This window comes from Erithacus rubecula, assembly GCF_903797595.1.
Source record: "Erithacus rubecula genome assembly, chromosome: 25".
Lineage (NCBI taxonomy): Eukaryota > Metazoa > Chordata > Aves > Passeriformes > Muscicapidae > Erithacus > Erithacus rubecula.
In genome coordinates this window covers 1,573,704-1,600,564 of record NC_136677.1, presented here as the reverse complement: position 1 = coordinate 1,600,564, position 26,861 = coordinate 1,573,704, and the positions used below count along the sequence as shown (strand labels likewise).

The 26,861-nt window shown below is 52.7% G+C and overlaps 2 protein-coding genes across 5 annotated transcripts in view; both read left to right on the top strand.

Annotated features, from left to right (window-relative positions):
• The window catches only part of DIXDC1 (DIX domain containing 1), a 29,589-nt gene extending 12,685 nt beyond the window's left edge, over positions 1-16,904 (top strand). The window contains exons 4-20 of one of the 4 annotated variants that reach the window (XM_079326830.1): positions 38-257; positions 1,928-2,035; positions 6,556-6,668; positions 6,973-7,121; positions 8,017-8,106; positions 8,202-8,255; positions 8,673-8,723; positions 9,624-9,728; positions 10,141-10,194; positions 10,715-10,807; positions 10,884-10,955; positions 11,409-11,495; positions 13,567-13,725; positions 13,811-13,877; positions 14,425-14,533; positions 14,716-14,824; positions 15,624-16,904. In XM_079326830.1, coding sequence (XP_079182956.1) covers positions 38-257; positions 1,928-2,035; positions 6,556-6,668; positions 6,973-7,121; positions 8,017-8,106; positions 8,202-8,255; positions 8,673-8,723; positions 9,624-9,728; positions 10,141-10,194; positions 10,715-10,807; positions 10,884-10,955; positions 11,409-11,495; positions 13,567-13,725; positions 13,811-13,877; positions 14,425-14,533; positions 14,716-14,824; positions 15,624-15,704 — 1,721 coding nt within the window. In that variant the 3' untranslated portion in view covers positions 15,705-16,904. Of the gene's footprint in view, positions 1-37; positions 258-1,897; positions 2,036-3,646; positions 4,553-6,555; positions 6,669-6,972; positions 7,122-8,016; positions 8,107-8,201; positions 8,256-8,672; positions 8,724-9,623; positions 9,729-10,140; positions 10,195-10,714; positions 10,808-10,883; positions 10,956-11,408; positions 11,496-13,566; positions 13,726-13,810; positions 13,878-14,424; positions 14,534-14,715; positions 14,825-15,623 lie in introns of those variants that run through there. The other 3 variants (XM_079326829.1, XM_079326828.1, XM_079326827.1) reach the window with 3 other exon arrangements.
• A 2,005-nt stretch (positions 16,905-18,909) lies between these two features.
• On the top strand, positions 18,910-26,190 carry DLAT (dihydrolipoamide S-acetyltransferase). Its single transcript, XM_079326942.1, is given in 15 exon segments — positions 18,910-19,213; positions 19,215-19,235; positions 20,178-20,279; positions 20,449-20,573; positions 20,690-20,846; positions 21,800-21,926; positions 22,213-22,400; positions 22,774-22,936; positions 23,136-23,203; positions 23,746-23,829; positions 23,916-24,023; positions 24,274-24,389; positions 24,630-24,792; positions 25,204-25,340; positions 25,786-26,190. Coding segments are annotated over 15 exon segments (1,887 nt in total). The 5' UTR covers positions 18,910-19,015; the 3' UTR covers positions 25,916-26,190.
• The last annotated feature ends 671 nt before the right edge of the window (positions 26,191-26,861 follow it).

The window sequence follows — 26,861 nt, the reverse complement described above, 5'->3', positions numbered from 1 at the left end:
CTGCTTTTAACGCTCTCCGCCTCGCCTCTGCTTGCAGATATCGTCGACGGCAACTTGAAATGCACCATGCGGCTGATCCTGGCGCTGGCGGCGCACTTCAAGCCGGGCTCGGGGCGGCCGGGGCCGGTGTCGCCGGTGTCGCCGGTGTCGCGGGTGGCCGCGGTGGCCGCGGTGGCGCAGGGCGCGGTGGCGGCGCTGGCCGAGGCGCGGCGGGACGCGCAGCAGCGCGGAGCGGAGCGGCTGCGCCCGCGGCACCGGTCAGGAATGTCCCCGTCCCCTGCCCGGGGCGGGATTTGTCTCCTCTGCACAGCTTAGCCCTGATTAGAGTCTTCTTGCACCGGGCGAACGTGCTGAGTTTTCTGCTTTTCTGCTTTTCCACTTTTCTGCTTTTCCACTTTTCTATTTTTTTATTTTTCCACTTTTCTACTTTTCCATTTTTTTACTTTTCTACTATTCTACTTTACTACTTTTCTACTTATCTACTTTTCCACTTTCCCCTTTTCTATTTTTCCACTTTTCTATATTTCCGCTTTTCCACTTTTCTATTTTTCCACTTTTCCACTTTTCCATTTTTCTACTTTTCTACTATTCTACTTCACTAATTTTCTACTTATCTACTTCCCCACTTTTATATTTTTCCACTTTTCTATATTTCCACTTCTCGACTTTTCTATTTTTTTTTACTTTTCCACTTTTTTCTACTTTTCCACTCTTCCATTTTTCTACTTTTCTATTTTTCCACTCTTCCACTTTTCTGCTTTTCTGTTTTTCTGCTTTTCTACTTTTCATTGGTTTCAGACTTCCTTGGCATTCACTTATCACCTTTAGTTCTTTTTGTCTCACCCTTTCTTTTCTTATTCACTTCTTCTTCTTCTTCTTTCTTTTCCAAGGGCAAATCTACAGGCCTAGCTCAGCCTCATAAAAGCATCCAAATCCCTTTCCTGGCCTGTTCACTACATGTTCATTTTTCTCTGAAAACACTCCCACAATATAAGGCTGAGTTGGATTAAATTCCAAATGGAAACAGAAATAAATGCATCTTTGTCCATTTTATTTATTCCTGGTGGGAGGAAGCTCCTGCTAAAGAGTGCCCTGGCAGAGGGGGCACTGACCTGGCTCTGCCATCCCAGCTTTTACAGCAAAATGGGTCTGTCTGGATCTCCCTGGCACAGAACAGGGAGTCACAGAACTGTGCTGTCTGTCCTCCCCACGCTGCCCTTGGTGCTGTTCCTTGGAAATTTTCTCATAGCAAGCGAAACAAAAGTCAGGTTTTCACCCCAGATATCTGACAGCTTTATTTCCAGAGCTGAGGATGTTGCACAAATCCATTCTGGCTCCCCCATTGCTCATCCCAGTGCTGCAGGTGGCTGCTGAGTGCTGGGGATGCTGAAAATCCACACACACAGAAGGAATAATTCTGAAAATCCCCTTTGTCCCCTGCCAAAGGTGCTGTGTGGGTGACAATAACAATATTAGCAATGACATTAAATGGGAGTCAGGAGCTGGGGCTGTGCAGGGTTTCATTTCCACAACATTTCCACCTTTGCCCATTTGATATTGGCTCCAGGGAGCACCCGTGGAACAGAGTGGAAATGAGGCTGAAATGGTGAGTTTTGTTGAAAAATGAAATGTTAAAGGTTTCCCTTACAAAGGCCTTGGAGTTCTTCAGAAAAGCCAGTATTTGTGATTTTTCCTTGTGTTTCCAGACCTTTTGGAGTTTTCTAGTCACAAAATTAGGGATGAGTTTAAGACAACAAGCCCTGTTTGCCTGTTTTCCCTTAACACCAGGAAGATGGGGATCCCTAATAGGAAAACTGACATTTTTCCTGCTGTCCTCTTCCTCACCTCCTTTTCCTCAGCTTCCCCTCCCTCTTTTTTGGAGACAGAAGAATTCCAGCTGCACTGATTTTGTGACTGTCACCCCCAGGAACAGCAGCATGGACGAGGAGATTGAGAATCCCTACTGGAGCGTGCGAGCCCTGGTGCAGCAGTACGAGGGGCAGCAGAACCTGCCACAGGAGCCCCACCCTTCCAGGTGAGGAGTTTTACTGCCAAGATGTTTTCCTTTGCCTGACATTCCCCAAAGTGCCTGTTCCCCTCTCCAAAACCTGCTCAGACCTGATGGAGAAGGGCTGGTGTGGAGGGTGAAACTTCAGGTATCAACGTGAAGGAGTTTTTTGTTGTTTTCATGGATATGGGAGAGAAAATGCAGCCCAAAAAAAGACACTTTTGAAGAATTACTCCAGTGAGGGAGCTGACCCAGCATGGAAAGCTGTGTAGCAAAGGGAAGCCGTTCCCTTTTCCCCCAGAGAACCACTGGGAAGAGAAGGAACTGTGTCACTGAACACACTGGAACTCCCTCTGGAAACGGGGCTGTGCTCAGCTCATCTCATCTGCAGCAGATCCGAGGGCAGGGGCTGCACCTGGGCAGCTGCAGCTCTTTAGTTCAGAGCCCCCTGAAAGCCCCAGTTTTGCTTTTCCATGTCCTCCCCCTGCCTCCCTCCTGTGTGTGGGGGAGAGAGCAGCTCGTTTGCCAAGGACAGATTGCCACTGACAGCCTCTCAGCAGGCAGGACCTTTCCCCAGCGTTTCTCAGGCCAATTTTCATGCTCCACAGCACCAATAATTCTCTGCCTACCTGAAAATGAAGTTTGCTTTGCCCAACAGAGGAGAAAAGCACAAGAGTTTGTGTTTATCCCCCGGTTTTGCTGCGTGTCATTGGGAGAGTGTTTATAAATAGATTTTAGGAGGGGTGTGGGGCTCACAGGGAGCTGGAGCAGTGCCTCCACATGATGTCAGCAGTGTGCTGTGGAGGCTGGGCTGCCAGGGGATGTAAGAATCCTGCTCTTGGCAGCAGCATTGCTGGATAATGCCACAGGACCTTGGGGTTGGCTCTTGAGCTGTGAGCTCACATTCTGCTCCCTGCTCTCATCCCTCAGTTTAAGGGAACTGGAATATTTGGTGCATTCTTCTACCCTCTTTCCTCATATTTTGGTATTTTTTGGTGGTAAACAAAAATCTCTCTGTGCATCCTCTGTTTTTTTTTTGTTTTATTTTTTTTTTTGTCATGAATTCTCTGCCCACAATACAATGGTGATATTATTGCTGCTAGGGCAGAACACAGCGAGAATCTTCCCATAAGTGATGAAAACTGGGAGCACTCTGCCCCTCCATCTGCTGGGGGTGTCTCTGCTGACACAACCCTGCACGATGAGAACACGATGCTCTCTCCCTTTCCTCGAGGGGAGAAACGTGCTCAGCTCGCTTCGGAGAACTGCCTGGGAGAAACGAGGTGTTTTTTTTAATTAGTGAGAGATGTAATTGAGTGCAGCAACCCCCCTGCAGCCCACCCTGCTGCTGTGGTGTCCCAGGGCAGCATCCCCAGCCCTGCAGCGCTCAGAGCTCTCCCAGCAATTCCCAGGGACGGCAGCGCCAACCAGAGCAGGCTGCCGAAATGATTCATGGAAAAATCTGCCAAAAATCAGATGATTCCCAGGCTGCCGAGCCCCTCACCCATCCCTCTTCCCTTTCCCCTCCCCTTCCAGCAGCATTCCCTCCCCCACCCCTGAGCCAGGCATCTCGGAGAAAGGCTGTGCCTGCACAGCCCGTGTGACAGCGGGAGGGACAGCGAGCCGAGCCCGGGGCTGGGAGAGCCTGGGGAGAGCCTGCACCCCTCTGGAAGGTGGGGAGAGGAGCCTGGGGAAAATCCTGCATCCCTGTGAAAGCTGGGGAGAGCCTGCACCCCTCTGGAAGGTGGGGAGAGGAGCTTGGGGAAAATCCTGCATCCCTGTGAAAGCTGGGGAGAACCTTCGGAAAATCCTGTATCCCTTTGGAAGCTGGGGAGAGCCTCGGAAAATCCTGTATCCCTTTGGAAGCTGGGGAGAGCCTGGAAAGAACCTGCATCCCTCTGGAGGTTGGGGAGAGAAGCTTGGGATGAACCTGCATCCCTTTGGAAGCTGAGGAGAGCCTGGGCAGATCGCACATCCCTCTGGAAGGTCGGGAGAGCCTGGGAAGATCCCGCATCCCTCTGGAGGTTGATGAGAGGAGCTTAGGAAGAGCTCGCATCCCTCTGGAGCCTGGGGAGAGGAGCCCGGGCAGACCCGCATCCCCCCGAGCGCAGGGACCCCGCGCCGGCAGCAGCTCCTTCCCTTCCCTTCCCTTCCCTTCCCCCGGCGGCTCCTCGGATGCTCGGCATCAGGAGGGCGGGATGGGATGAGAAACACCCCCGGAGCCCTGTGATGAAAACAAGCGGCTGTGCAGCTGAGAAAAATGCGGCAGCAGGAGACAAATAACCTGCGAGGGAAAGCCGCGGGAGCCAAAGGCAGGCTGCAGAATTCCCCGGAATCCAGCCCGTTTGCGGGGGCTGCGGATTTGCCTCTCGGGAGAGCCTGAGTCGGGTTTGCTGCTCCTGCGGGGAATCCTCTCGGCACTCTGGCTCGCAAAGGTCCCCGCAGGAGTTCGGCTGGCCAAGGGAAGGAGGCGTGAGCGGGATGCTGCGGATCCTGTGAGGCCAGAGGTGCAAGTGGGACCATGGGAGGGAAGCAGGTCAAATGGTGAGCGATGGTGTCATTGTCCCGGGGAGCCGCGGCACCGGCTCTTGATGGCAGGTCGGGGGTCGCTGCCCTGAAGGCTCGGCTGTGCTGGCGGATCTGGGGCTCGGGGGAGGCAGGATTTGGGTTAAGGAACCAAGTGGTGAAAGGAGGAAAGTGGAGCAGTTTGCATCATAAATCTCTCTTGGAAAGCTTTCATTTCGCAGCCCTCGTTTCTGCATGCTTTAACAGGGAATTGTTCTGCACTTTTCAAGGCGTTGCATCAGCGGGTATTTCACACTCCGATGGTTTGGACTGATACGGAACCTGGGCGAGTGCTCCCAGCAGTAATTGGATGGTGCAGAAAGCAGCCTGACCTGTGCTGCTGCTTCAGCTGCCTCTGGCTGTGCCGCTCTTTGCAATGTTTGGGAGGTGGTTATGGATGCTGAGTGAACCTTTTGAAACAGGAAAACTGCCTGGAAAGGGTCTGGGAATGCCTAAGGGAATGTAAATGTGCTGTGGGGACCTATCCCCACCTGTGCTCCCTTTTATTGGCTGTGGGCTGTGGATCCGGTGCTGGGAGGAATGGATTTGGGAGGTTATTTCCAGGCTCACATCCTTGTTTTTCATCCTGCTGATCCTTTTTGGCTCCCCCTGCTCCACCACCTTCTCTCCCATCTGTGGCTGGTGGTGTTTTTCTGGGACAGCTTTTGCACGGGTGAGAACCAGCAGTGCCTCGGGGTGGGGGCAGGTTCAGAGAATCAGCTGGGAACAGGAGGGAGGGAATTCTGAGATCTGTTCCTAGAAAGAAGTGCAATCCCTCCTGGAGCTGCTGGCCATTTCAGAGCAGCTGGCCTTCCTGCTGGCATCTGTGCTGTGTGAAAGTTTCATCCTTTCTTCTGGCCCTTGTTACATAGTGCAGTCCCAGCAGAACTGCCAAATCAAATAATAAACAGCATTTTAAAAAGCCAACAACATAATTTTATGCCATGGCCGCATTCAGCAATGAGCAGGAGCAGGGGCTGGTTACAAATTTGATATTAAAAATATGTCTAATGAGGGATTTGGAATTCCTGGAGGTAAATCCTGGAGCAAAGCCAGGTGGCCAGAGGCCTTTTGAGCATCCCGCACACACCTGATACACAGGTACTGTCCCTGTCAGAGATTTCTGTTGGACAGCAATTATTCTTTCACTTTGACATGGGGGAAGTCTGAACCACAAAAATCCGAACCCAGGTCTGTGATTTGAATGAGGACAGGCTGGTCCTGGCCGTGGGAGTGGGGCAGGCAGAGCAGCAAGTCATTTCCATCTCTATTGCAGGGCTTTTCCCATTCTGTGGGAGCTGTGGGAGACAGGGCAGCAGTGCTGGGAAGATGCAGGGAGGGAGCTGCTGAAGCCTCTTATTTTTCTAAACCTATTGTATTATTTCCACACTGTTCTTCTTTTTGTTCCCTGCCCTTTGTTTCTGTGTTGGGGGAGAATGAAAAATTAACTCCTGCTCACACTTGCAAGGATTAATTCCTGCGACTTTCGGGGTACATTGAATGGGTCAGTGAGCTTCAGCCACCTTTTGATGTTGTCTGGGAGATGCTCTTAGGAAGAATTTCTGAGAAAAAGATTGCTTGAACCTCCCAGTCAGCTGAGATGGCTCCTGTGAAAATATGTGGGCACTTCCAAGAAGTTTCAGTCAAAGAACACGAGTGAGTGGAACCTGACTCTGAAATATATTGGGATTTAAAGTTGAAATGATCCATCTGAAAGCTCTGGAGCAAGAGATGAAGCCAGGGTGGCTTTTTGTCCAGCAGTAAATTGCTCCTGAGTCTGGTCCTACCCCTGTGTGAGAGTCTGAATTCAAAAAATTACATGTCCATGTTGGGTTGTTGAAGCTGATGTCTGCATCCATCTCTGGGATGCAGATAATTCTTAGGTGAAAGTGAATATGGAGAAAAACCTTGTTGAAAATTAGATAATGCTGATTAGCACTTTTTTATAAAAAATAAAGATCTGTTCCTGCCTTTCTCTGCAGCCTGACTTCACCCAGCCCTGTCCACAGTGCAAAGAGTGAATCCACTGTAGCCCCCTCAGAGGAGAAGGAGAGACTTGTGAGCCTCCAGACTGAAGAGACAGAGACTAAACCAGGTAAAACATTGGGAATTTTAGTGTGGTAAAAGCTGAGAAGCTCCCTGGGGACTGGAATTGTTTAATGCTGCCCCCAGGGTGTCCTTGGGGCTCTGAGGATGCTCTGCAAAGCCCCCAGGTGCTTTTCCCCCTCTGTCCCACACAGTTCCCCAGTGCTGTGCTGACCCCAGTGCAGTTTTCTGCATTCAGTGTGTGTAGGAAAGCTCAGCCAGCCCCTGGAATCCCAAATCCCTGGGGCCAGATGAGCTGCCACACCTTGGCACAGGTGAGTGTCCTGGGCACATCCAGCCCCTCTCTCTTGCAGAAGAGACTGATCCTCACTTCCAGCCCGAGTGGCAGGCAGGGAGCTCTGGCTCCTGCTTGGAGAACTCATGGGAGGAGCAGCTCTTGGAGCAGCAGGACCACCTGGAAAAGGAAATGGAAGAGGCAAAAAAGATGATTTCAGGTTTGCAGGTGAGAGATTTCTCCTCTCAGGGAGTGTTCCCTTCCAGGGTCACCCAGCCCTGCATCAGCTTGGCTGTACCTTCATTTTTGGCACATTCTCCCCACAGTTCTTCATTTGTGGAGCCTTTCCCTTGCTGCCCCTCAGCCTGGGCTGAGTTTGGCTCTGCTGGGGAGCAGAGCCCCTTGATCCATATGCTGAAGGCACTGAACTCTCTCAGGAACATCCCTTTCTGTTTGTGCTGGGAACCACAGTGGCTCTGGATTGTAAATATTTATGTGGCAGTAAACAAAGCAGAGATTGTGTGAGGAGCACAGGCAGCTGGGCGGGCACTTTCCCCGGAGACAATGGGCAGGACACAAAAGAGTCACCAAAAAAAAAATTTAGAAATTCCTTGGTAAAATCCAGCTGCATTTTGTGCCCACTGGGAGCAGGGACAGGAGGCACTGGCACTGCTGCCCCCTCATCCATGGGAGTGGGGAGAGGCAGCTGATGTGGCCAGCCAGGAAATTGGATTTGATTCATTGATTTTCCTCCTCTTACTCAATAAGTGAGAGGCTCCAGTTTGTGAGAGTTTGGTTGAAATATTGGGGATCTGATGCACACACACCCTATAAGGTGCTAAAGCTGAGGCTTCACTCCCTGGAAATCTGAGTTGTCCTTGTTTGGTTCTTTCTGTGGGGAAGAGAATGGGCTGACAGACCCCTGGGAAAGATTTGTCAGGAGATAAATCTTCCTGTTCATTCCTGAGAAAAAAACAACTCATTTTTGAGGTGAATAAATCAGCAGAAATGGGAAATAAAGCTGTTGATAGGGGAGACTGCTGGCCAGAGCTGCAGCTCACCTGTTTCTCTTTGAAATCTGTGAAAAGGAGATTTTATTTTTTTTTCCCCTTTATCTCCCAAGGCTTTGCTGCTCAATGGATCTTTACCTGAGGATGAGCAGGAAGGGTCCTTTGAACTTTCTGAGCGTGGAGCCTGCCCTGAGGAGCAGCTGGTGAGAACATCCCTGGTCCCAAATTCCCCTGCCCCAGGTGCCTTTTGCCCTGCCCTCCCTGCTGCACAATAACAACGCTGATATTTTACATTCAGATCATCATCCGGAGCCGCCTGGACCAGAGCGTGGAAGAAAATCAAGATCTGAAGGTTAGAGGGTGACAGATGGAGGGGAAAGAGAGGTTTTGCAGATTGTTCTGCTTGATTTTTTGGGGAGAAAATGGGATGGGGATGAGGCAACATGATGGATGAAATGGAGAATATTCTGTTAGGGCTCCAACTCTGCAGGCTTGGGACCAGTTCTGATGCTGGCAGAAGTGTTTGATGTTGGCCTGAAGGACAGATTTGGGGACTGGGCAATCAATTTTTTCCTCAGAATTTAAACAACAGAGCTTTAGAGATCTGCTCAGCTCTTTGTCATGTCTGTAACTCATTAAAATTTCTCAGGGCCTGACTGGCTCTTGGATCTGTGGGAAAAGGTGGGAAGTGCCTCCTCCTGCAGCAGAAAACACCAGCTCTGGCTGGGGTGACAAGGTGCTGTTTAATCAAATTGGTTTGCATTTGCAGAAGGAGCTGCTGAAATACAAACAAGAAGCTCGGAACCTTCAGGGAATAAAGGTGAGGAAATGGGCATTTCATCAAAAATAAATTGTAGTGCTTTAGGGGGCAGGGCCAGCAGCAAGCACACAGCTTTGAGGAATCCCAAGTTGTGGAAGGAGGAGTACTGGGGGCTTGGAGGTGGGGGATCCTGTGGTTTATTGCTGAATTTTTAGGCAGGTACAAGGAGCTGGATTTTCTGGTTTCTCTTCCGTCTGTACAATTGTGGTCAAATATTCCCCTTTTTCTTTTCCCCCCCTGTTTCTCCTAAACAAAAAGAGGCATAAATTTCTTGGTTCTCCTGGCTCTTTTATTCCCTCCTCTCTCTTGGAGCACACACCCAGTAGCATTGGCCCAGTGAACTCATTCCTGCCAGCACAGGAGAAAGAGCCTGGGCTGTCCCTGTCTGCCCAGAAATGGCTCAGTTTGTGCCTCTGGTGTGGTGAACAACTGCAGATCTCCTTTTGACTGAGGTATTTTTAGAGCTGCCTGTCAGAAGGGAGCAAGCAGCAGTAGCTGTCCAAGGTGGAGCTGTGGGTGAGTGAAAGGTGCAGAATTAGTGCTGACTTTGGCCTCTCCAGAGAGGATTTCACTGCACAACTGGGTCACACTCAGGGCTTAAGGCTCCTCGTGTCCTGAGCTGCTCTTGGCCTCTCTGTGCCCTCTGGGAGCGTGGCTGGAGCAGGAGATGCAGGGCACTGAGTGCATCCATCAGAGCCAGCACTCCTCCCTTCTGCAGTGGGAAACTGGGGCTGGAGCAGAGAAATCCCTCTGTGCTGGGGCCAAAATGCTGCCAGGGAGATCCCTTGTGGGTAAGGGAGAGGCAGGAGGGCTGAGAGCCCTCCCCAGTGGCCACAGGGTGTTCTGAGCCTGGGAAGGGTCCCTGCCCCTGCCCCTCCTGCAGAGATGTGCTCTCCCCAGGACGCTCTGCAGCAGAGGCTGATCCAGCAGGATGCTGCAGTGCTGCAGCTCAAGCAGGAGCTGCTGAGAGCCAACATGGACAAGGAGGAGCTGCACAACCAGAACGTGAGTCCCTGCTGCTGCTGTGGTTGTTTTGGCAGGGGGTTGCTGGCCCCAAGGGTGGCTGCAGCAGAGATTTCGGGGTCGTGGGATAGTGAACCAGCAGCCAAAGGTCTCTGCACAGCACAGGCTGCTCACAGCCTGCTGGCCAGCTGTGAGGCTGGAGATCCCTGACTCCACTCCTGCTTCCTGTCCTCCAGGACCTGCAGCTGGGACAGGGAGGGGCTTTCCCTGATGTTTGCAGTGCTGTTGCATTTGTCCCTCCTCGCTGACTGGCTTAGCAGGTGGCACTTGCTCTGTCCAAAATTTTCACCCTAATCAGCAGCTCCCTTCACCTCTGCAGGTTTCTTTAGCACAGGGGGCAGAGGTTTTCACTCTCTGGGAATATCTGCCTCACACCTGGCTGTTATTTCTGCAGGTTGACCTCCAGAGGAAGGTTGAAGAGAGAAACCGGCTCCTGGCAGAGTACAAAGTAATGGAACCTCTTCCATGGGGGGTTGGGTGGTTCTTCAGCTCTGGGAATGGGATTGCTCTTTCCCTTGCATTTGGACAGCCCTGGGAAGGGCTGGGAATGAGCCAGGAGTGTTTGTGGAGAAGTGGAGGGATCAGAAGTTCTTTGCATTTCCCTCACAGCTTCTTGCAGATCTTCTATTGTCGTGGTTTTTGGTGGTGGCTGCTGAGTGTCCAACACTTGTGCAAATGGGGTTGGGTGACCTGTTTGTCCTCTGATCCCTGGGGAATCTGTGTTCTCTGGGACAGCTGTATGACCTCAGCAGCAGACCATTGGCCAAAGGGACTTTGGGCAATAAAAACCTGATTGATCTCATCACAAAAAAACCCCTCTGACACTCAGCTCTAACATCTGGCAAAGCACACCCCGTGCAAGCCACCTGGTCCTGGCAGATGAAGCATTTTCCAGCATTTTCCCTGCCATGGGGAATGGCTGAGCCTCCCTCCCTGCCCTGCTGATGCCCTGGATCCCTGTGTTGCAGAAGGAGCTGTGCCAGAAGGATCGGCACCTGCAGCAGCACCAGAGCAAGCTGGATGAGATGCTCAGGCAGCTTTCTGAGGCCAGCTACCAGCAGGTAGGGAGGGCTGGGCTGCTCTGGGAGCTCCCTGGCTGGCCCAGGTGGTGGTGACTCCTCTGCTGGCCCTCCACAGGTGGATTTGGAGCGGGAGCTGGAGCACAAGGAGGCCCTGCTGGCTCACTGCATGAAGAGAGAAGCTGAGGAGGTACAGGAGCCTTGCTCTGCACGTGGGGTGGTGTTTGCCCAGCACCTGCAGGCACCTGTGTCCAGAAACCCTCCCCTGCATCCCAGCCAGGTCTGGCTGTGCCTTCTCACTGCCACAGCTCTGAGCAAGGCAGGCAAAGCCCCCAAAGCTCCCAGCACTGAGCACTGCCTCAGAATCCTCAGGGATTGAACAGGGAAGCCAGAGGCTTTCTCAGCTTCCAGCTTCACCTCTGACCCTGGCAATGGTTAGACCACAGCTCAATTTACCTCCTTCTTTTCCTTCTGACCCTGGTATTGAGTCTTTCCACCTTTATGTGAGGAATCAGGTCTGTGCTGTGTCCAGGAACTCCCTGCACACTTTAGTTTTATCACTGATGTGGAAAGCTCCCATTCCCTCTCATTTGGAATGGGGATTTTTGGGAAGGTCCTGACACTCACATTTCCCCCTGCCCAGGTGATGGCTTACAGCAGCCACAGTGCCCAGAGCAATGGCTTTCTGCAGCCAGCAGGAAAAGGAGCTGCCCCCACAGCCCACCGAGGGGTAAGTGCACCTGAGGGCTGCATTCCCTGCCAGACATCCTGCAACTCTTGGATTCTGTTAAGAGAGGTTTCCCCTTGCTGGGGGAAGGAAGATGGGGAGGCAGCAGCCTGGCTTGGTCTCTGCACATTGATAAAATTTCATGGCAAGTTCAAGATCTTGGTCCATTTGACTAATGTGTTTTATGAACATTGCCCAAGATATCTAACTGATCCACTAGAGATCATGGGTGATAAATGTCTTCAAATGTAAAGGAGCTCAAAAGAAAAAAAAATATATTTTCAGGGAAAGAAACTGGTTGCTTGTGTTTAGATAGAAAATACCTTACAAGTTTCTAACTCCAGATGGAAGGCACATTTCTCTACAAAGCATTTAAGCAACATAAACACATGCAGTACATGCATGGCCTTTTCTCTTTATTTTTAAATTGGGTTGTAGATTTTTGTTTGTTATTTTGGTGCATTTTTTGTTTGTTTGTTATGCCTTAAAGCTACTTATATATCACAAAGGCAGGAGATAAGTGTAACACTCCAATGATGTGGAACATGCCTTAAGAAAGGAGAAAGAAGCAACTAAGAGAAAGGAAATATAACTAGGCTATGATCAGAATAATGAGGTTGGAAGAGACCTCTAAGATCATCGAGCCCAACCTAAAACTCAACTCAGAGTCTAGATTATAGCACCAAGTGCCATGTCCAGCCTTTTCTTAAACACATCCAGAGATGGTGATTCCACCACCTCTCTGGGAAGAGCATTCCAGTACTTTATTATTCTTTTGGTGAAAACTTTTTTCCTAACATCCAAGCTGTACCTTCCCTGGCATAGCTTGAGACTGTGTCCCCTGGTTCTGTCAGTGCTGCAGGTGGAAGGGACAGACCCTACCTGTCTGCAGCCTCCCTTCAGGAGGGTGCAGAGAGCAATGAGGTCACCTCTAAGCCTCCTCTTCTGCAGGCTAAACAACCCCAGCTCCTCCAAACCTTCCTCATAAGGCTCCAAGCCCTTCACCAGCCTTCTTGCCCTCCTCTGGACACGTTCAAGCATCTCAACATCCTTCCTAAACTGAGGGCCCCACAACTGCACACAGCACTCAAGGTGTGGTCCCACCAGTGCTGAGTGCAAGGGAAGAATGACCTCCCTGCTGCTGCTGGCCACGCAATTCCTAATGAAGGCCAGGGGCCATTGGCATTCTTGGCCACCAGGGCACATTGCTGGCTCACACTCAGCTGTCAGCCAGCACTGCCTGTGCACTATCCAGCCAGGCTGTAAGGCTGCAGGGGGTGTACATTATCCAGGCTGTAAGGCTGCAGGGGATGTGCACTATCCAGGCTGTAAGGCTGCAGGGGGTATACACTATCCAGGCTGTAAGGTTTTAGGGGGTATACACTCTCCAGGCTGTAAGGCTGTAGGGGATGTGCACTATCCAGGCTGTAATGCTGTAGGGGATGTGCACTCTCCAGGCTGTAAGGCTGTAGGGGGTGTACACTCTCCAGGCTGTAAGGTTTTAAGGGGTATACACTCTCCAGGCTATAAGGCTGCAGGGGGTATACACTCTCCAGGCTGTAAGGTTTTAGGGGGTATACACTATCCAGGCTGTAAGGCTGCAGGGGATGTGCACTATCCAGGCTGTAATGCTGCAGGGGGTATACACTCTCCAGGCTGTAAGGTTTTAAGGGGTATACACTCTCCAGGCTGTAAGGCTGCAGGGGGTATACACTATCCAGGCTGTAAGGCTGCAGGGGGTGTGCACTATCCAGGCTGTAATGCTGCAGGGGGTATATACTCTCCAGGCTGTAAGGCTGCAGGGGGTATACACTCTCCAGGCTGTAAGGTTTTAAGGGGTATACACTCTCCAGGCTGTAAGGCTGCAGGGGGTATACACTCTCCAGGCTGTAAGGCTGCAGGGGGTGTACATTATCCAGGCTGTAAGGTTTTAGGGGGTATACACTCTCCAGGCTGTAAGGCTGCAGGGGGTATACACTATCCAGGCTGTAAGGCTGCAGGGGATGTACACTCTCCAGGCTGTAAGGCTGCAGGGGCTGTTGTGGCAGGTGCTGAGCTGGGCTGTTTTGGGCAGAGCAATGAGCTGCAGCTGGTGCGGGACGCGCTGCGCAGCCTCAGGAACAGCTTCAGCGGGCACGACCCGCAGCACCACACCATCGACAGCCTGGAGCAGGGCATCGCCAGCCTGATGGAGCGCCTGCAGCGCGGGGAGCACCGCAGGCAGGACAGGAGGGTAAGGGCTCCCCAGGGCTCCCCCTGCCCCTCTCTGCCACCCTGAGGTGGCACTTTGTCTTTGCTCTTTTGGCTTTGTGCCCCAGGTCCGTGGGAAATCACCAGCGAGCAGAGCCAGCAACGAGTGCAGAGACTCTTGGCCTCCCAAATCCAGTAAGTGCCCTGCAGCTCCTGCCCTTCCTCTGCTAAATTCACTGCTTGGGTTCCTGGCTGTAGAATCCCCTGTAGAGCTCCCTGCACAGGGCAGGGACACACATTTATGGCTGGTTTTTGTAGATCTCCGTCACGGTGTGAGTCTGGGCCTCTTGGGCAGTGCTGCAGCACAAATAACCCTGGCAGTCACTGGGACAAGGGATGTCATCTCATCCCAGCTCTCCTGCTGCTGTGCACCATCTAGTGGGGACAGAGAAGTGTCTCTGATATGCCTTCCATATCCACAGAACGGCGCCACCTTTATTAACATCACATTTCCATGTGTCCAGAGTATTTTCTGCATAGAAGGAGCCTTAAAACTGTGGAGTTCAGTTCCTCTGTTTCAGCTGTTGGGGGAGGAAGCAGAAAAAAAGGCAGGAGCTGGGGAGATAACCACAAACGGGCAAATTAAAATCCACTCACCACCATCCACCCTGGCCAGCTGGAAGGGGAAGCTGGGGAGGGACATGGTGATAAGGGATGATAACCAGCGAGTGCTGCCTTGCAGAGCTGCCTCACTCCCAGAGCACGCCCGTGATGAGCACCAGTGCCTGCACCAAAGTGTTGTACTTCACCGACCGCTCCCTCACCCCCTTCATGGTCAGCATACCAAAGAGGTGAGGCTGGGGCACCCTCCTGTGCCCCCAAAAGCAGCACTCTGCTTTTCTGGGAATGCTCCCACACAGCACAGGTTTGCTGGGCCTTAACTGGATTTCACGCTGTTGGCTGGGGGAAATTATCTGCAGTAGTCCCTGAGCTTTGTTTTGGTATTTTGTTTCTGTGTTTATTTCCCTTGCAGGTTAGGGGAAGTGACTCTGAAGGATTTCAAGGCAGCCATCGATCGGGAAGGAACCCATCGGTACCACTTCAAAGCCCTGGACCCAGAGTTTGGCACAGTGAAGGAGGAGGTAAATGTGGGACTTGGTAAATGTGGGGTCAGTGTCACCACACAGCCCTGGGGACCATGCTCACACCACTTTCTGATGAAATAGTGGATGTTTCCCCCAGACAAATCTGTCTGCTTTCCCAGCTGTGAGCTAAGCTCCTCTTGTGCTAAAATATTTTCATCCTCAGCAAAAGCAATTCCATGGATGTGGCTGTGCCTGGGATTTGCAGAGTCCCTTGGGCAAAGCCAGCCTGTGACACAGCTCAGGGGACACAGCAACAGTCCAGGCTGCAGGTTTTATAAAACCTGTTGCAATGGGAGAGCCTGTATTAAAAATACAATCTCCTACTTTCTTCTGGAGTTTTTTCATGGTTCCCTTTGTGTGCTGCAGCTGGTGCTCAGGCTGGCGTGGGTGTGGATTGGATTCATTTCAGCTCTTGCTTCACAAATCGATTGGGGCAAGGGCGAAGGGTGACCCTCCCTGGGGACAGGCAGGAGCACAACTGGAGGTTGTGGTCTGACTCAGAAAAGGCGTGGCTCCTGTCTTTAGTTTACCTTTAATGTTTAAAAAAAAATAGCATCAATAGTAATCTTGATATTCATTGGTTAAAGAGGCCTGGTCTGTTATTTAGTTAAATTGTGAAAATGTGACTCATACCTCAGCCCATGTATCATTCCCATGTGCTCCCTGGACTATTTTGGGAAATCTGACCTAGGATTTGACTTCATGCCACTGATGCCACTCACACTGCAGAGCTGTGTGTCCAGACTCCAGACATCAACGAAATCAATATTTTATTTATTTAATTTTTTTTCGGTAGGTATTCCATGATGATGACATCATTCCTGGCTGGGAGGGGAAAATCGTGGCCTGGGTGGAAGAAGACCACGGGGAGAATTAATGGAGCTTTCAAGCCCTGTTTCTATGGAAACCTGTGACTGCAGAGCTCAGAGAGTGACCGAGCAGCCCAAGTGCTGGGAGGCCAATTCAAGCTGCCAAAAAAGAGCCTCTGTGAAGCCAGGGGGGGTGCAGGCTGTGTGCACGGACAGCTGGCACTGAGTGCCCGAGGGCAGCTGCTGTCCTGAGGCTGCAGGGCACAGAAACACCCGGCTTGGCCCTGCCACCAAAACCCTGGAGGCCTTAAGGATGCTTTGTCCCCTTCTCCTCCATCTCTGCACTGTGTGCTGCAGGCTCAGCTGGGCATCTCCCGCGCTGCTGTCACAGAAAACTGCACTGATGGTGAAAATGTGAAGCTTTGCCGTCATGGGGAAGAAGTTGCTGGATTGTGAGAGCTGAAGGTCGGAGCAGCTGCAGGAGCAGAGGGACTCTGGACACTGCAGACAGGACATGAAGAGGGGGAAGAGTCCTCTGGAGGGCTGATGCATGGTCTGAAGCAGAGCTCACCAACCTGGCCCAGCTCCCTTCCTCCCAAACTCAGGCTCCCATTGCCCAGCCCTGCTCTCCCCTCGTGCTCTCCAAAGCTGTTCCTGCTCCTGAGGCTCTCTGGGCTTGCTCTGTGGGGACTGTGGGGTTGTTGTAATCTGAATGAGGTCTCGCTGCTCGTTTGTTTGCTGAAGGATTTCAGGGGTGGGGAGCAGGAATCAGCAGTTTCTGAGGTGGTCACAGCCCTGTCCTTGCTGAGCCGCTGTCCCTGCCCTCCCTGCTGTCCCCTGCTGTGCACAGACACCCCTGTGCTGCTGTCCCCCTGCCAGGGCACCGAGCACTTACCCACAACAGTTCCCTGCCACGCCTGGAGGATCAGCAAAGAACTGCTGCGGAAAGAACAAGCCCTAAAATCCCCCAAGGGTGGAATTTTTCCCTTTGGTTTTGTGGTTTTGTTTCTCTACATGGCCTGTGGGCTTGGGAGGTCAAACGGGCTCTGCTCCTTCTGGGCCTTGCCCGGGCTGTCTGTGTGTGCTGTGCATGGGGGGAGAGGGGGCAGCCTGGTTTTACTGTTTTATATTAACATGTCCTTTTGTAAACATGTTCTTGAAATTATTTTGTACCGATTCACATTTGTCTGAGGACTGTGGATATTTTTATACTAGTGCAAGTGCTCTCTGTATATTTCTGCACGCATTATACTGTGTTTTACTCCTTTCCTGGTGGATGCTGAGATGTTTTGTATCGTCTTCTGTTGACACAACACTGGCCTTGTACTTTTATCTTACTATGGAAATCCAACTGGTTGATACTGGGTTTTATATCAAGGCTCTCACGTGGTTTTGTGCCACATTGGCACAACCCAAGCTGCCTCATGTTCTGGACAATTTGTGTGAAATTCTGCTTACAGACAGCGGGAGGAAAGCTCATCAATGAGCAAGTTAATTAATGGGGGGAATGCATCCCTTTTGGAAAAGAAACGAGGATTTTCTTTCTCCCTTGGACATAGTTCCTCTGTTGCATGGTCTCATGATACTGAGATCAATTGTATTTGAATTGCAAACTTCTCACAAGTGTTTCATTCCTCGGGTTTTACTCATCAGTTTTATTTCAGCAACAGCCACACACCCGGGCTGGAGTTCCATGCAACACATTATGCAACTTTTCAAGGTCTGCAGTTTCCCAGCTTCGTGTCCTTCTCTGCTATTCAGAGCAGTTCGGTTTGGGAGAATTCTCCCTCATAAAAGCAAAAGGCGTCACTTTCAAATGAGTTTTAACTCTGACTCTGGAGATTTTGTTACAAGTCAAGTGGGCAGAAACAAAGCAATTGTAAGCAGTGCAATCCCTGGGATATCAGACAAGTGGGTTTATGGTGATAAGAGCACACTCAGAACAATCCCCCTCGTGATAAGAAGTTCTTGCTTAGGCTGAGGTGGAATTTGGTATGTTTTAGTTTATGGCCTTTGCCACTGAACCCCCCGGGATATATTTATGTGTTTTAGCCCATCCAGAGGCCCAGCCTGAGGCTGTTCCTCTCCTCCTGTGCCCGTTCTGTGCGAGCAGAGCCCGAGTGACCCTCACTGCCCCTCCTGCCCCTCACTGCCCCTCCTGCCCCTCACTGCCCCTCCTGCCCCTCACTGTCCCTCACTGCCCCTCCTGCCCCTCACTGTCCCTCCTGCCCCTCACTGCCCCTCCTGCCCCTCACTGTCCCTCCTGCCCCTCACTGCCCCTCACTGTCCCTCACTGTCCCTCCTGCCCCTCACTGCCCCTCCTGCCCCTCACTGTCCCTCACTGTCCCTCCTGCCCCTCACTGTCCCTCACTGTCCCTCACTGCCCCTCCTGTCCCTCACTGTCCCTCCTGCCCCTCACTGTCCCTCACTGCCCCTCCTGCCCCTCACTGTCCCTCACTGCCCCTCCTGCCCCTCACTGCCCCTCCTGTCCCTCACTGCCCCTCACTGCCCCTCACTGTCCCTCACTGCCCCTCCTGCCCCTCCTGCCCCTCACTGTCCCTCCTGCCCCTCCTGTCCCTCACTGCCCCTCACTGCCCCTCACTGCCCCTCCTGCCCCTCACTGTCCCTCCTGCCCCTCACTGTCCCTCCTGCCCCTCACTGCCCCTCCTGCCCCTCACTGTCCCTCCTGCCCCTCACTGCCCCTCACTGCCCCTCACTGTCCCTGCTGCCCCTCCTGCCCCTCACTGCCCCTCCTGCCCCTCACTGCCCCTCCTGCCCCTCACTGCCCCTCACTGTCCCTCACTGCCCCTCCTGCCCCTCACTGTCCCTCACTGTCCCTCACTGCCCCTCACTGCCCCTCCTGCCCAGAGCTGCACAGAGCCACAGGGCGCCCCCAGCCTCCTGTTCCAGAGGGCTCCTTCCCTCAGGCTGATCCCCCTTTCCTCAGCCTGATTCCCCCTCTCCTCAGACTGATCTCCCTCTCCTCAGACTGATCTCCCTCTCCTCAGACTGATCCCCCTCTCCTCAGGCTGATCCCCCTCTCCTCAGGCTGATCCCCCTTTCCTCAGGCTCATCCCCCTTTCCTCAGGCTGATCCCCCTTTCCTCAGGCTCATCCCCCTTTCCTCAGGCTGATCGCCCTTTTCCTCAGGCTGATCCCCCCATTTCGCTCAGGCTGAGCCCCCTCTCCCCACGCCGTCCCTCCCCGCTCGGGCGGCGGCGCTGAGGCGGCGCTGAGGCGGTGCCTGAGGCGGCCGGGCCCGCCCGCCGCCGCCGCTTTACGGCCGCCCCAGTGTCGCGCCGCGCCGCCCGCACGGAGGTCACCGAGCGCCGCCGGCCCCGGTCCCGCCCGGCGCAGCCCGGCTCCGGCCCAGCCCCAGCATGTGGCGGGTGTTGGCGCGACGCGTTTCCCGGGGCGCGGCGGGGGCGCCCGGCCTGGTGCGGCCCCGCCGAGCGCTCGGGGCCGGGCCCGGAGCCGGGGCTGGCCCGGCCCGGCGCGGCCCGGCCTGGGGTGGCCCCGCGCCTCGCCCGCTGCTGCTGCCGCCGGCCTGGCCCCGGCTCGTCCCGCGCCGCTGCTGCAGGCCTCCCGGCCCACCAGAAGGTGAGAGGCACCCCGGACCCCTGCCCCGTGCCCCCTGTCCTGCCCCGTGCCCCCTCTCCTGCCCCCGTGCCCCCTCTCCTTCCCCGTGCCCCCTGGCCCTGCCCCGTGCCCCCTCTCCTGCCCCGTGCCCCCTCTCCTGCCCCGTGCCCCCTCTCCTGCCCCGTGCCCCCTGTCCTGCCCCCGTGCCCCCTCTTCCTGCCCCTCCCCCCCCCCCGTGCCCCCCGGGCCGTGTAACCCCGTGCCCTCTCCTGGCCCCCGTGCCCCTCTCCTGCCCCGTGCCCCCTGTCCTGCCCCGTGCCCCCTCTCCTGCCCCGTGCCCCTTTCCTGCCCCGTGCCCCCTCTCCTGCCCCGTGCCCCCTCTCCTGCCCCGTGCCCCCTCTCCTGCCCCTCTCCTTCCCCCGTGCCCCTCTCCTGCCCCATGTCCCCTCTCCTGCCCCCGAACCACGTCGCCCACACGGCTCTTAGACGCCTCTGGGGATGGGGACTGCACCATCTCCACGGGTAAACCTGTTCCCACACCTGGCTGCCCAAACTGGGAGAAAATCGGTGGTTTTCGTGCCTTTGGCACCGCTTAGCCTCAAGCCCCTGTGTGGGTGTGGGGTGCTGCCTCCATCACCTCTGTCCTTTATCCCAGCACTGCTGTGGGTCCCTCGGCACAGCCCAGGCTCTCTGTAACCCTTTCTTGGTAGAACCAGAGTGTCAAAGGCTTGGAAGGGACCTTGAAGCCCTGTGCAGGGACACCTTGCACTGTCCCAGGTGGCTCCAAGCCCCATCCAGCCTGACCTTGAACACTTCAGGGATGGGGCAAGCACAGCCCAGGGCTGTTCAGCAGAGCTGGGGGCAGTCCTGGGGGTTGGCAGCAGAGCTGAGGATTTGTCCCCGTGCTGTGTGTGATTGCTGCTGCTGGATCTGCCTGCTTTGTGACACTGCTGTCCCTCCCAGGTGGCACTGCCAGCGCTGTCCCCCACCATGCAGATGGGCACCATCGCGCGCTGGGAGAAGAAGGAGGGGGACAAGATCAATGAAGGGGATCTCATAGCAGAGGTATCTGGGGACAGGGCTGGGCTGGGGCTGGCTCTGCCTGATGACAGGTTTTGGAGGCTCTCAGCCTCTCAGTCTGAGTGCAAACTCCCCTAGAGCTGCTGCCTCAGTGGTGGCTCCAGAACTGTGACCCTGAGGCCCTGGGCTCACCATTTCCTGTTCTCTCTCAAAGGTGGAGACAGACAAAGCTACAGTTGGCTTTGAGAGCCTGGAGGAATGTTACCTGGCCAAGATCCTGGTGCCAGAAGGGACAAGGGATGTTCCTATTGGGGCTGTAATATGTATCACAGTAGAAAAGTATGTATTGTCCTAACCCTTGAGGTGAATTTCCCCTCTTGGGGCTTCTGGGGTGCCTTGAGTGAAAGACTGACACCATCACCTGATGGGGTCTGGGGCTCTGTGTGTTCTTCTAGGCCTGAATATATTGATGCCTTCAAAAATTACACCCTGGATTCTGCAGCAGCTGCTGCCCCTGCAGCCTCAGTGCCTCCCCCTCCAGCTGCAGCCCCCTCCCCACCACCTCAGCCTTCTCCTCAGGCCCCTGGCAGCTCTTACCCTCCTCACATGCAGGTAAGAGAGCACTGCTCCTGCTTCAAGGCTTCTTACACTCTTTTTCTGCCCTTGGCATTGCTGCCTGTGGGGTATTTTGTCATAAAAACCATCTGGAATGGGAATTTATTAACTATTCCATTTCAGCTGTGTGCTTAGAGCAGGTGTTGGGGGACATCCCAGAAAGCTTTTCTAATAAATTTATTTCAGCATCCCAGCTGCTGCTGGAGGAGAGACTTGTCCCTCCAGGGTTGTTGTCTTGAAAAATATGTGAAATCTGCATTATTTGGACAGTTCTGGTATAAAAAGACCCTGTGCTTAGTGTGAATGAGCTGTGCTCATATCTCAGAGCAGAACTGCAATCTGGTGCTCTGGTGAACACACCACATGTGTCTGTGGGTGGCTAATAATGAGCTGTGTTTGTGGATAGAAACTTTTGGCTTTGCTTAGGTTTTGAAGTGCATCCACATGGATTTGGGCACTTTGTACAGGGGGGTTTGTTTGACATCCCTTTGGAAAAGAAAATCGGGAATATTGAACCCCATCCCACAGATAAAACTGATGTTACTCAAAGTCAGTAATACAAGAATTAATGAATGGCTTCTAAATTTGTGTTCTGGCTACCAAATTTGTTTTCTTCCCTCTGCTTGCCCCCTCTGCCCAGTTTTTTGTGTGTGTCACAGTGACAAAGTGACTGGCTGCAGCCTTCCTTTGCCTTGCAGGGTGGTGGCAGTGATGATTATTTTGATTTATCCATTTCTTGCCCTCTGCTCTTGCTTGCTCTCCGTGCTCAGGCCTTGCTAAAAGAAGCCAAAGCAGCACAATGGCACAGCTCTGCTTGGCTGTCATGGAGCCACACCTAGGAGTGCATTAAAGCTGCTGCTTTAGGTTGGCATCATTTCTCAGGAGTTCAGACTGTTCCTGAGCCTTGTGCATGCCCAGGGTCTGATGTGTTGTGCTCTGTGCCTTGCCAGGTCACTCTCCCTGCTCTGTCACCCACCATGACAATGGGCACAGTGCAGAGGTGGGAGAAGAAGGTTGGGGAGAAGCTGAATGAGGGAGACTTGCTGGCTGAAATTGAGACAGATAAAGCCACAATAGGTGAGTGCACAGCCAAGGGGGGCTGAGGTGCCCTTGGAAGGGTCCCAAGCATCCTCTGCCAGCTCCTCTGGCTGCTCAGGGGGTGATGCTGAGGGACAAGTTTTGTTAACATCTCATTTCACTGGAGAGCCAAACAGTGGAGCTCCTAAAAATGCTTTTATTTCCTCATCAATCCTTTCTCCAAGTGCATGGAGAGGTTCCCTGCTGGAAAGGATTCTCCTGCTTCAGCTGCCAGAGTGCCCAGCAGCAGCTCTGCAGCTCCTCTGTGTTGTTTTGCCCCCTGCAGGCTTTGAAGTGCAGGAGGAAGGTTACCTGGCCAAGATCTTGGTGCCTGAAGGAACAAGAGACGTGCCCTTAGGAGCTCCCCTGTGCATCATTGTGGAGAAGGAGGCTGATATCCCAGCCTTTGCTGACTACCAGGCTGCTGCAGTCACTGACATGAAGGCTGCAGCCCCTCCTGCCCCCCCTCCCCCGGTAAGGAGCAGCCCTGGCACCTCTGCCAGGCCTGAGCTCAGCCTGTGGAGCCCTGGCTTCACAGAGTGCAGAGCTGATCCATCTGTTCAGAAGTCATCACTAATTTGCCCTCCAAGACCTACAGCAGGTTTCATTCATTCTGATCTTTTTCCCAGCTTGTTGCTTGTGCCAGTTCTGATTCCTCATCCTTGGAAATGGGGAGCCTAAGGTCTTTATTTTATTTGATGTATAGCTCAGCTGACCTCCTTCCCAGTGAGTTTCTGGTTTAATCTCTGGGAGCCTTTGTGCAGATGAATGGTTCTCTCTTGATGGATAAATTGATGGGCCAGTTCTCTTGCTGTGGTTCCACTGATGGCTTTGATTCTTTGTTTAGGTGATGGCACCTCCTGCAGCTGCTCCTCCTCCTCCTCCCCAGCCTGCTGCTGCTCCAGCAGCCCCAAAAGCAGCACCACCCCAAAAAGGAGGAAGGGTTGTGGTCAGTCCCCTGGCAAAGAAATTGGCAGCAGAGAAAGGAATCGACCTTACCCAAGTGAAAGGTACCTTTCCTTTCCACTTCTTTGCTCTCACTGTCACTTTTCTGTCCTTGGAAATCCATATTTTGCTGTTCTTTCTGCAGCTGTGAACCAGGAGTTGTGTTCAGTGATTTCTCTCTATTGAATAAAACTGGTACATTCAGAAGCAAAGCCATGCTGGAAATAATCAAAATCCTCCCCCATTTTCCTTTGTCCCTTTCAGGTACTGGACCAGATGGAAGAATCACCAAAAAAGATGTGGAGTCATTTGTGCCATCAAAGGCTGCTCCAGTGAGTAGGCTGGGAATCTGTGGGGATGGATGCTACAGGAATGGAAAGGCCCTGTGGAAGGGCAGATCCTGCATGGAACTGGCATTGCTGGGTTGTGTGGGCAGTGGTGACTGTAAGATTGGGAAATGTAACCTGCCAGAAACACCCAAACCTCCCTTTGTCCCTTTGATATTTCACTGAGATAACAACCAGTGTGTCCCAAGCCTTCCTTTGGTTGCTGAATGTTCACAGGCTGAGGCCACCCAGTCCCAGCTGGGAGAGGGGATCAGAAGGAAAGCCAGACCCAGCAAACCTTTCACTGCTGCCCAAAGGCTTCTGATGCCATGGTTTGTGTTGTCCTGAGCTGATGGAGGTGCCAGAGCAGCACAGCCTGGGAGCCTCACACACTCACACTGCATTTCATCATCAGTCTGGGGGTTGGGGGGAGCCTGGTGGCTGCTGCAGAGGTGGAAATTGCTGCTCTTCCCAAGAGGCAGCTTGGCTCAGCCCTGAGCTGGGCTTGCTGTGGGGTGTTCCTGGCAGTGACACTGGTGTTCCTGCAGGCTGCAGCTCCAGAGGCAGCTCCTGCAGCTGCTGCAGCACCCGAGGGCACCTTCACAGACATCCCCATCAGCAACATCCGCAGGGTAAGGAGCCTCTGTCCTTCCCCAGAGCATTCCTCCAGCTGTGGATTGCCAGGCTCATGTGTGCTCCCTGCTCTGCACACCCCCAGGTCATTGCTCAGAGGCTGATGCAGTCCAAACAAACAATACCTCACTACTACCTGTCCATTGATGTCAACATGGGAAAGGTCCTGGTGCTAAGGAAAGAGCTCAATCAGGTGAGTTCTGGCATCTTGGCTTGGAAAAAAACACTTTTTTCAGTGTCTTTGTGGGGCAGTTCTGAACTGTCTGTGGCAGAATGAGATTTTCCTCATGTGATACTTTCACCTTCGAAATTATCTTTGAATTTTAATGCCTGCAAGTGGTGTGATTGTTTTCTGATGTTTCCTGTGAGCTGCAGTGACTGCCCTCATTTATTGGTGTGATGTGCAGGGGACAAACTGCCACCTGGAATCTCTTTCTTTGCAGGAGGTCCCAGCTAATACTAAGCTTTCTGTCAACGATTTCATTATTAAAGCTTCTGCTTTGGCATGCTTGAAGGTACCTGAGGCAAATTCTTCATGGATGGACACAGTTATTAGGCAGTAAGTTTGTGGCATGGTCACAGCCAGCAACTATATGGCAAAACAGAACTTCTGCTGGGATTTGAGGGAGGGGAAAATATGTGAAGGTGAGAGGTTTTGTGAAAGTGATAAAATGTTTGAGCCTAAGGCTGGTGGGAAATAATTGTTGCAAATGAATATTAATGCGGGTTGTGTGGGTAGTTTTGTATTTTCTGTGTTTGCTGTGGTGCTGTTTGCTCTGAGCTGCTGTGTGTGTTGCAGGAATCACGTGGTGGATGTGAGTGTGGCTGTCAGCACCCCTGCAGGGCTCATCACCCCCATTGTCTTCAATGCTCACATCAAGGGCCTGGCTGCCATCAGCAGGGACGTGGCTTCCCTGGCAGCCAGGGCCCGGGAGGGCAAGCTGCAGCCTCAGGAGTTCCAGGTGAGACCCCCATGGTGCTGTTCTGCTCTGCTGCTCTGGGCTTCTGGCAAAGAGCAAAGGCTGTTTTGTGCTGTTGGAGCCCTGTTCAGTTGTCACAGAACATCCTGAGTGGGAAGGACACTGGCACCCCAAATCCCACCTGGGCAGCTCTGGAGAGTGTCCAGCCCCTCCTGGAGCTGTGGCAGCCTGGGGCTGTGCCCATTCCTGGGGAGCCTGGGCAGTGCCAGCCCCTCTGGGGCAGAACCTTCCTCTGATCTCATCCCACATTCCCCTGGCACAGCCCCAGCTGGATCCTGTCCCTGCTCTCCTCATCAGGGAGCTGCAGGCTGGGATAAGGTCCCTCCTCTCCTCATATTCCCACATAAAACAGTTTTTGTGAGATTCACCATGCATGTGTTTGTTCTCTTTTAGGGTGGTACTTTCACAATTTCCAATTTAGGAATGTATGGGATTAAGAATTTCTCTGCCATAATCAATCCACCTCAAGCCTGCATCCTGGCAGTGGGTTCCTCAAAAGAAATACTAGTGCCAGCTGATAATGAGAAAGGGTGAGTTTTCATCTGCTCCTGAACTCTGAAATCATGCCTAGTTTCCTAACACCTACTTTAGAAAATAATTTTAAAAACCCTAAAATGTGTTGTTGGCACAGTGCTTTCACTGCTTGTTTAAATTTACATTTAAGGAGAACCCAAAGGATGGATCCTGTTTGGAACTAAAATGGTTCTTGTTCTTTGTGTGGGGCTGTCCTTGTGCTGCCAGGAAAGCTGAGCTCCCTGCCCAAGGGGAGCACACACAGCTGGTTTTAGTGCTGTGGGAATTCCCTCCTTAGTTTTCCTCAGAGAAGGGATGAACATGATCTGCTCCCCAGTGCAGTTGGGAGGAACATGTCACCAGTGCTGTTCCTGGCTCTCAGGAGCAGCTTTCCTGCTGTGTGAGTGGCCCTGCCTTGCAGAGCAGTGTGTTAACCTTTTTTTTGGTGTGTTTTTCTCCCAGCTTTGACGTGGCCAGCATGATGTCTGTCACCCTGAGCTGTGACCACCGTGTTGTGGATGGAGCAGTTGGAGCACAGTGGCTTGCAGAGTTCAAGAATTTCCTTGAAAAGCCAGTAACCATGCTGCTATAATTTAACCATGCAAAAGAGAATTTTCCTGGGTCACACTGTTGTGTTTTAAACAAGCTGTTTAGACTTTAGTGTTCAGACTTTGAGACAGTTTCTTTTTTTTTAATTTAAAATATGTATTATATTATCTGGTAATGTTATTTACCAGTCTGTACAGAAAAAAAAAAAAAAAAAAAAAAAAGTTTGCAAAAGTGCTTTTCAGAGCAATATTACAGCTACACTGTATTTTTATACAGTTAGTTAACTTGCAAACTCTTCCAAAACAGAGTTAAGCATCCCAGATCTAAAAAATAAAACAAAAATATCCTGGCATTGTGCCAGCTGCTTGTAAACTCGGGTGTCAGGGGTTGCATCCCAACAGTTTCACAACCTGAGTGTTGTCAGAGATTGGAATTTCAAACATCTCTTCACAGGAGGCAGGTGAGATGGCCAGAGAAGGGTACAAGGAGGAGGAGGGGGACTCCCAGCACTGAGGGACTGAAGTGCCTGGGAATGGTGTCCCAAAGGCCAGGGCTGCTCCAGAGCCCTGCTGGAGTTTGGCACTGGCTGGGAGCTCTCAGCCCTGTGACCCCTGCTGAGCACTTTAGGGGACAGCCCTGCTGTCTGGGGGTCACAGGGAATGTGCTGTCTCCTCATGGACTCTCACTGGCATCTGCTTTTGTCTGAAACTCTGTAGCTGCTGCTCCTGTGGCTGAGTTAAGCCAGGCTCTGATGCTGTGGGAGTAACTGCTCTGCAGAATGTTCAATGTGTTGGAAGCCAGTGCAGACAAATCACACGTGCTGATGATCCCACCAGGGAATGTTAATCATGTGAGGACTGGGATGTTTGGGATTTTTCATTTCAGGCATTCTAACATAGGAAGCTCTGAACTTAAGCCACTGGAATTGCAGACCTTCCCTGGATTCTTTGTTGTCCAGCCTCAGTAAAGCTGCAGAATGTGCTCTCCAT